This window comes from Marmota marmota, unplaced genomic scaffold (genome assembly GCF_001458135.2).
Source record: "Marmota marmota marmota unplaced genomic scaffold, marMar, whole genome shotgun sequence".
Classification (NCBI taxonomy): domain Eukaryota; kingdom Metazoa; phylum Chordata; class Mammalia; order Rodentia; family Sciuridae; genus Marmota; species Marmota marmota.
Genome location: NW_026000221.1, coordinates 30,527,501 through 30,537,226, shown reverse-complemented (window position 1 = coordinate 30,537,226; position 9,726 = coordinate 30,527,501). Strand labels below are relative to the sequence as shown.

At 34.5% G+C, this 9,726-nt stretch overlaps 1 protein-coding gene across 3 annotated transcripts in view; it reads right to left on the bottom strand.

Annotated features, from left to right (window-relative positions):
- Window positions 1-490: 490 nt before the first annotated feature.
- Shcbp1 (SHC binding and spindle associated 1) overlaps window positions 491-9,726 on the bottom strand; it is a 26,814-nt gene continuing 17,578 nt past the window's right edge. For all 3 annotated transcript variants that reach the window (XM_015488781.2, XM_015488782.2, XM_048792261.1), the window contains 5 exons: window positions 9,070-9,201; window positions 7,829-7,947; window positions 3,818-3,904; window positions 3,337-3,478; window positions 491-1,674 (listed from right to left, as the gene is read on the bottom strand). In XM_015488781.2, the coding sequence (XP_015344267.1) occupies window positions 1,349-1,674; window positions 3,337-3,478; window positions 3,818-3,904; window positions 7,829-7,947; window positions 9,070-9,201 (806 nt within the window). In that variant the 3' untranslated portion in view covers window positions 491-1,348. The remainder of the gene's footprint in view (window positions 1,675-3,336; window positions 3,479-3,817; window positions 3,905-7,828; window positions 7,948-9,069; window positions 9,202-9,726) is intronic.

The following is a 9,726-nucleotide window of genomic DNA, read 5'->3' as shown; positions in this document are numbered from 1 at the left end:
CTTTCAAGGATCAAATAATAAATCTAATATAAATCCTCCCATATTTAGTAGCATTTGAAAAATAAGAGTTATTATCTACTCAGATGTAAGAAACAAACATAACAACACTTGGGAAGATGTAATATTCTTTCTTTTTTTTTTTTTGGCGGGGGGTGGGATGGGGTTGGGGGGGTAGGGGGGTTTACTGGGGATTGAACTCAGGGGCGCTTGACTACTGAGCCACATCCCTAGCCCTACTTACTTTGTATTTTATTTAGAGACAGGGTCTCACTGAGTTGCTTATCTCCTCGATTTTGCTGAGGCTGGCTTTGAACTCACAATCCTCCTGCCTCAGCCTCCCAAGCCATTGGGATTACAGGTCTCCACCACTGTCCCTGGTATTATAATATTCTTTCTGAAACACTAAAAAGATATCAAAATATTGGGTGCTACAAATGCTACATTGGTAGTACAGTCAATAATGTGTTTGGAAAAATAGAACAAGATTCCATTTTATTGTTTCATCAGTATAATTTTAATCAGTAGGCATATTAATGTCACATATAGCTTTTTAAATTTTAAATATGTTTAAAAGCTATGTTTACAATATGAGATACCAAGAATACATAGTTGACATAGGTTGTATAGGTAATCATTTTGACTATGTAAGGAATATGATCAGAATACTGTTATGGTGAAAGAAAAAGACTTTCTTTTTAATCATTCACTTTCAGTGATGCTCTACGAACACATGACTCCAAACAACACATTTTGTTTCTGCTTCAAACCTGCTAAGTTATCTATTGCTGGCTTGATGATTGCATAGTTCAACATAAAAATGCATTCTACTCAAATTCTCAATAATAATAAGTCTGATTAGTTAGATAACTTCCCAATCATAAAAGCTTTTATTTTAAGACAAGTATTATACAAATATAATGTGGAAATCAGACTCACTGTAATTGGGATAAAAAAACAACTCTAGAAGAACCCTGCACATGTGATACCTACTGCATTTTGGTGCATACTGTCTTGCATTCCCTACCTTTCTTCCTCCTCTTTGAAGTGCTGGATTAAAGTGTATTCACACTAGAAAGCTACACAGCAGGCTTAATATGAGAACTATGTGTTTAAGAAAACAAGACATTCTAAATAAGAAATCTCCAATTATTTTATGTTTTTACAACCTTTCTTATGAAGAGTGTTTTATGTGCAATAGCTGCAGATAGAAATAAACCTACATTTCACTCAAGCCCAATCAAATATATCAAATATAAAATACAACATAAAGCAAACTATAGAGCAGCAGTGATTCTTAGAGCAGCATGTGCAAAATTCAATATTTTGTTATCTAGTTACATCACTGTGGTCAGAAAAGAAAAGTGCCAAAACTCCCTTTTCCATTCCACTTAAACTGGTTCCCCACAATTGCAACAAACATCTCCTGTGACATTAAGTTGTCATCAGCTTGTGTGATCCCCAGTTCACTCAACCTTTTCTTCTTCATGTGGCCTTTTTGTGTAGAGACAGCAACTAGTTCATTTACAATTTCACAATTACCCTCAACTTGCTCAGAAAGGTCAGTTCTTACAGAAAGCTCCATTCTGCCTGTTGCACACTGAATCAGCTCTTCTAGATCCACTCTTTCAGCTGCATCTGCCTCTTCACTTGTCTGAATTTTAAGTGCTTTATTTTCTGGAGAAACAAAAAAATTATAACAAAGTTCAATAAACAGTCTAACCAAACTAAAACATATATCTACACAGTCTGTTAGAGCTTTCAAGTTTTTTTCTGCCAAGGACTCCTAATATACCTGTATTTTACAAATTCTTTGCCATAAGATTCTCAACTGGCAGTTGTCTTACTCTTCATCAATTTTAAATTCTTTATTTACCTTCTTCATCCTAGAATCTCATTCACTCGACAGACATATCCTGGGTATTTACTGTCTGCTAGGCACTGAATTAGGAGCTAGGATGCAAAGATTAATAGATAGTGCTACTTTTCTTAAACTTCTAATCTAGCAGCTAATTTAGATGGGTCCCACAATCCCCAATCCCTGGTGTTATGTTCATTATTCTTTTTTTTTCTCCTTTACTTTTTTTGGTTGTAGATGGACACCTTTATTCTATTTATTTATTTTTTAAATTTTTTTGTAGTTGTAGATGGACACAATGCCTTTATTTTATGTTTATGTTTTTTTATGTGGTGCTGAGGATTGAACTCAGTGCCTCACACATGCTAGGCAAGTGCTGTGCCACTGAGCTACAGTCCCAGACCCTTATTTATTTTTATGCGGTGCTGAGGATCAAACCCAGGGCCTCGTACATGCTAGGCAAGTGCTCTACCACTGAGCTTCACCCCCAGCCCCACACTCATTATTCTTAAACGGCAACAGAACTTTGCATTGTAATTTTGCAATGTACTAATCAGTTTTCTCCAGCTAGTTGAAGAAGAGAAAGTCAGAGAGATTTGCCTTCAGGGAGGTTCTCTGTAGCTAAGAAGGATTGAGACAATGAGACAAGGAGCTGAATATGATCCCCAACCAACAGCCAGCAAAAAAAACAGAGACCTCAGTCCTTCAACCTAAAGGAATGGATTCCGCCAGTGAAATGACATGAATAAGCTTATAAGTAGATTCTTTCACCAGAGCTTCCAGATAAAAATTCTGCTCATCTGACACCTTAATTTCACACTGTGAGACCTGTGTGGAGATAAAAACTTCTAGAGATATAAATAGAGCAGATTCTCAAGAATAACAAGGACTACTATTTAAACTGCTTTAAACTTCCCTCATCCACATAAATGTCTAATCCCTATCTATAACTGAGATTTAATAGTGACCTGCATCATGGCTTAAAATTCATGAATCTCCACTGAGCTAGCTCATTTTGCTGCCAAGAAAGGCAGGTGACAATGAGACACTTCTACCAATGAAAAACAGAAGCAAGCTCCAGTATACCCCTAAGTAAATACAGCCTTCAACCTGGCACACTTACTTCACTGCCTCCTCCCTTAACAAATGCTAGTAGAAGCCACCACTGCTAGCATATACCTATCCTTATTCTATATATTTACAGAAAACCAAGCATGAAAATAAAGGGACTGTGGGGTCACAGAAACCACAACATCAAGTTTTGAATGAACAGATGAACTTGTTGACATTCAAAGTCTCTCTCACCCTGAGATTCTATAATGCTAACACTTTACCAAGCTCCTTTCTCTATGTCCATGCCTAAGCATGTTCTAGGAATATTTTTAAAGAGGGGAAGAAGACTCAGGTCCTAATCAGTTTAATGCTGAAATAAAGCAAACTATATATGGTCTTTATATAAAAAATTACTAAATATAGCCTACCTTCAATTCCATCGTGGGCACTGTCTTGCAGTTCAGAGAAAATTGTAGGCTTCACCAAAACAACACCATAACCTTCATTATTATGTATGATATTATTTACCATGGATATTTTGGGAATGTCATAATGCTCATCTAAGAAGTCCTGTGACATTGAAAACAAATGTCTTAAGAAACTGTCATATTCAACATTGCCTGTTTTAAAAATCTTTTTTCACACCATTCTAAAAATAAAGTAGAAAATCTATGCTTATTAATACACTGTACCAGAGTGACATAGCGTTCCTGTCACTTCTGCATATCTAAAGACAGCAAAGCCCTTTCACAAGAAATCACCAACTACTTGTGTTATTTATATTTCTATGCTGTTTATGCTTTCAAAACTAGAAAGCAATAGAATCCAACACAGAAATTTAATAAAACATAATTTCTTAGGTGAAACCATTCTAATCTTTAGAAAGAATGTATTTCAGCTAATGCTCACCTTAATGAGGATCCCCTCCTTGCAATGATGGATCCCATTGTCACTCAGGATACACTTACTCCCAGGATATATTTCAATACCAGCACCCTATAAGTTACAATTTGGGGTAATGACAATCAGTTTTAAAAAGATTTATTACAATGACTTTTTAGCCTTTAACACAGAAAAAATGTAACATACAAAGATAAAGTGTTTTACAGATGACTTTCTTTAAGTATTTCTTTTCTTTTTTTTTTTTAACCAGGGATTGAACTCAAGAGCACTTGATCACTGAGCCACTTCCCCAGCCCTATTTTGTATTTTATTTAGAGACAGGGTCTCACTGAGTTACTTAGCACCTCACTTTTGCTGAGGCTGGATTTGAACTTGTGATTCTCCTGTCTCAGCCTCTGGAGGCGCTCGTGCACCACTGTGCCTGGCTTTAGGTATTTTTAATCAACATTTCTATTTGCTCCATTTCCAACAAATTGTTGATCATTTAACACACACACACACACACACACACACACACACAGTGGTTAAGAGTATCAAAACTTTATTTTTATTCCACTCTCATTCTAGACAAATGTTTTCTGATTCTGCCAAAAAAAAAAAAAAATAGTCATTTAACAATTTTGTTGAAAGATGCACTTAAAATGACCATTCTCAAACATTCTCAATTAGTTGGAGAACAGTATGAGTCTAGTAAAATACTGAAATTTGAAGACAGAAATAAGATTCTGTTTTTAAAAACAAGACAATTTAAAATAACCCTACCATAATGATTTTAAAATCACTTCTATGAGTCAAGCAATGGCCTCTACTACTACACTCATGTTAAAATTAGCAGTTAATACAAATGTTACTTATTCATAGTGACCAGAGAGACCCACCATGATCCAATTCTCTCACATTGTCCCATGATACCACATGGTATCAACAAAAAAGTAACAGTAACTATTTATTGCTAATGTTATATTACATACTTTAGAAAACAAAAATCTCTATAATTAAGAAAGCATTTCATGGGTAGGGGGCCGGGGTTGTGGCTCAGTGGTAGAGTGCTTGCCTAATATGCATGAGGCACTGGGTTTGATCCCCAGCAATACATTATAAATGAATGAATGAATGAATGAATAAATAAAAAATGTATTGTGTCCATCTATAACTAAAAACATTTTTAAAAAGAAAGAAAAAGAAACCATTTCAGAATATGTTAATTCACGATATCATTGATTAAAAAGTTATAATCATTTATGACACATCTACTGCATGGGTGCTGAATTGTTTTTCTGGAGTAGTAGTATACCATGAGAGTACATTTGTTATTACTTCCTCCTTTACAAATGGCTGAACCCTATGTAACACTAACCCTAACTCTTCTATGAAATTTTTTTTTAATTGCTAATTAGGCTAAAAGATTTTCAGTGTAGGGTTATGTGCAAAAAGATTTAGAAGTACACTGAAAAAACATATATACATCCATAGGTCACTTAATAATAGGGATATGTTCTGAGAAATTTGTTGTTGGGTGATTTTGTCATTGTATAATCTTAGTGTGTACCTACACAACCCTAGATGGTGTAGCCTACTACACACCAAGGCTACATGGTATTCATAGTTGTATATGTCATACTGATATGCCATTATAAGGCACGTGAATATACAACAAAATAGTTAAAATTAAATATCAACCTATAATGTAAAGGAATAATGTAAAATTTTAAAAGGACAATTTAAACCAGCAATCGCCTAGAAAATGAAGTGAACAGCTATTTGGCAGTTAAAAAGTAGTTGCCCCATTCCCACTAAATGTGATGAAGTACATGTTCCTATTCCTTCTGTTAGGTATAATCAAAAACGTAGGCAATATATACAAAACAAGTAGAAAAAGACTGAAAAGTGGGCTGGGGTTGTGGCTCAGTGGTTGAGCACTTGCCTCACATGTATAAGGCACTGGATTCAATCCTCAGCACCACATAAAAAAAATAAAATAAAGATGTTGTGTCCATCTACAACTAAAATACAATATTTTTTTAAAAAGTGGAGAGAAGAAGGCAGAACTGCTTGGCACAAAGAATGACACCAATATAATAGTCAGTTCCTTGGATTTTCCTTCTGCCTCATAATCCCCACACTGAACAAGCTAGTGATTCAGAAACATGAACAGACACAGAAAAAAAAAAAAAAAAGGATTGCTCTGTCTAGTCAAAAGACCAGACAACCTAAAGATAGAAAACTTTAGACAATAACAGCTCTATTCCAGCCAAATACCATAGAGGATAAAACAACAACAGCAGCCCCCATTCCCACTAAATGCTGGCAAAGGTCAAGAGGAGAACCTAGACTTCTTCTGCTTCAACCAGACTGTAACCAGGTAACTTTTTCATCCCCAGTAGTTGGTACCAAGACACTTGGCCTAGCAGTGTCAGTAGAGACTACATGGGAAGTCCAGACTTTTACCTCCACCTGACATTGACAAGGGCCTTGCAACCATCCCCACTGGGGTGGTATCAGAGCAGGCCTAATGGAGAATCTGGACTTTCATCATTGCTCAGTGGTAATAAGACAAGCCCCAAGTACACAGTGTCATTGAAAACCAGTAGGGAAGCTGGATCTCTCACTTCCACCCAGCAGTACAAGTACCCCACCCAACCTGAGAATAAATCCTTCCCCATTCTCTTTATAGCACTCAGAGAAGCCCAGTTAAAACAGAAGATCCAACTCTCATAACATAATACAAAAATGTCCAGGTTTCAACTGAAAATCATTTAAAACACCAAGAACCAGGAAGATGCCAAACTAAGTAAGACAATCAACTAATGTCAAAACTATAAAATGTCTAAGATGTTAGAATTAGTTGACAATAATATCAAAAGTACCATGATTTTAAAAAAATACTGCAATTAGCAATTGTGAACATACTTAAAGAAAATGAAAGTCTCAGCAAAGAAATAGAAGATAACTTCAGAACCAGTAGTATTTTCGTAGATTTTTGGTACAGATAATCACATCGCTTATGAACGGGGATTTATATGCCCTTTGCCTCCTTTTTCTTGCCTTATTGAACTGGCTAGAACTTCTAAAACTATGTTGAATAACTGTGGTGAGAGCAGATATCCTTACCTTGTTATTGATTTAGGAGAAATATATTCAGTATTTCATCATTAAATATAAACAGCTTTTTATGGATATGCTCTATCAAGTTGAAGAAGCTCACAACAGATAAAAATGAGAGAAAATTTAGATCATCTACTTCTTCAACAGGTGAATAAACAAACTGAAATGACCACATGTTGGGCTATTTATCAACAATAAAACGGAAGAAACTATTGGTACATACAAATTCTGGATAAAACACCAAAGAATTGCGCTAAGTGAAAAATTCCAAAAGGTTATATACTATGTAATTCCATTTATATAACATTCTTGAAATGATGAAATAATAGAAATGGAGAACAGATGAGTTTGCCAATAGTTAAGAAGGTTGGTGGGAGAGGCAAATGAGTTTGGCTATAAAGTGGCAACATAGGGATCTTTGCGGTGGTGAAAACATTCTTTGCTTTAACTGAACCAGTGTCAATATCCTAGTTGTGACACTGTACCATAGTTTTGCAAGGGAAACTGGTAAAGCGTATACATATGGGATCTCTCTGTATTATTTCTTATAATAGCATATAAATCTATAATTATCTCAAATTCAAAAGTTTTTTTAAAAAGCAACTGAGCTTTAGCTGTTACAAATTGTTTAAAAGTTATAATTTTAAGGATCTTAATTTATTTTTAAATTACCAAAGAGAAAATATGAGATTTATTATTTTTCTTCCTAATCTCCGTTTTAAAAATACTACAGTATATGCTTATGCTTAGTGGCTAAATAAGAAGATTTGGGCTAATTTAGTAGATATAAGTATCTAAACTTCTCTGAAGAAAGAGAATTGAAGTATGCATCTACATCTTGGTCCCATAGCTTAATTATTTAAAACTTAAACCAAATAATTACTTCCGCCATAAAAATGCAAATTATCATACCTTGGCACCATATAAATCTGAGTTCTTCATTAAAAATTCAGCTGATGTTCGTACTGTGACTCCTGTAGTTTCACATTGCAACACACAGTTTTCCAATGTAGTCTTGCCACGATGAATGACTATGATGAAAATATACAGTCAACTGCTTTAAGAAGTAATGTGACTATTCCAATATTAGAAATATCCTAGAGTTGACATTAAATATAGTCTAAGTATTCCTCAAGAGGTACCATTTAAACTGTTAGCTGAATTACAAATTCATAAAATTTAAATAATCACTATAGTGAGTTATTTTCTAAAACCTAAAGGCAACTTCCTTAGAAAATGACTTGACCTCAGAAATGCAAAAGCATCTATTTGTTACAAAAAAGAAAACAAAACACCCTACACAAACCTATACACATACATATACATATACATATACGAGCAACTCTGCTAAGTGGCCTGGAAAGAAGAAGAAAAAGTCCAAAAAAAGTGTGTTACAGATTCTAGAAAACAATGTTTTGTGTTGCTATAACAAAATACCTGACATTGGTAATGTTAAAAAAAGAAAAGTTTATTTGGCTCATTATTCTGGTGGGTAAAAAGTCCAAACAGCATGGTGTCTGGCAAGATCTTCCCAGCTGTATGACAACATGGAAGAGAAGAAATGACATCAGCTGCATACAGAAGGGAAACATGTACTACCAAGGAAACAAGAGAGTGGACATGGGCCAACCCACTCTCAGGAGAACTGATCAACTCCTGTGAGACCTGCATTAATCCATTCATGAGTGTGGAACCCCTGTGACCCAATTAGCTCCACTACATCCCATCTCTTAAAGATTCTACCATATCAACACCACCACCAAGCTTCAAGCACAAGAACATTTGGGAGACAAACTATATCCAAACCTTAGCACAATGTCAAAGTAACAAGTTTCAGTCTAATGCTAAAATGAATACAAAGAACACAAAATACAATGTTGGAATGCTTTAAGAGAATTAATCACACAGAAAAGAAAATGATAATAAACCAACAAGTTTTCAAGAATAAGCTGAACTAGGAAACAAACAAACAAACAAAAAATAAGCTGATCTATTTTTCACCTTAGGGTAAACTGCTTAACTCATCATGTTATGTACACAGTAACTAATCAGCCTTCCATATACTCCAGTGGTATTGAGTTACATTCTATCTTCCATAGAAAATAGTCTTTCAAAGCCTAGAAAAAAAATGCACCAAATATTCAGATACTTACTTAAGATTCCTTCTACAGCATCATGCTGAACAAATTTTATGTTTGAGATTTTAATATCCGCACCTGTGCAATCCACAAAAGTATCTCCTTTGCCTCTCTTTTCTATCACAATATCATCTGGTAGACCATATCCTAAGGAAGAAAGCAAGAACACTCAAGAAGGGAGTGGAAAACATCTGAACACAAAAACGTTAGAACAAATTTCACGAGTCCAAACATTTCCAAATGATAATTCGAGATAATCAATATTAGTTATATTTAAATAAAATCTCTTTCTCCACATACCTTGTATAATTTAAGTCAAGGTATCAAATTTTTAATAACAACCTTCCAATCTGTCCCCATATTAGAAAGACTGCTCTGCCAACCACCTTAGGTCAGTTTGCACTAAATTCACTTACAAAACTGCTATAAAAAAATAAATAATTCTAAGGCATTCAGCCCTTCTAAGTTTTCCCCTAAGATTTTACGGCTCTAATATAAATTATATGGAATATATCTAGCATTTCTCAAAATTAGAACCTGACAAATCAACTTCAAACAGTTTAAGCTAATACAAAAAAAAGGGTCTACTTTATTAACCAATTTTTTAAAAATCAGGTTTCATAAATCTTTTTCTTTTCTTTTTTTTTTTTTTTTTTTTTTTTTTTTTTTTTT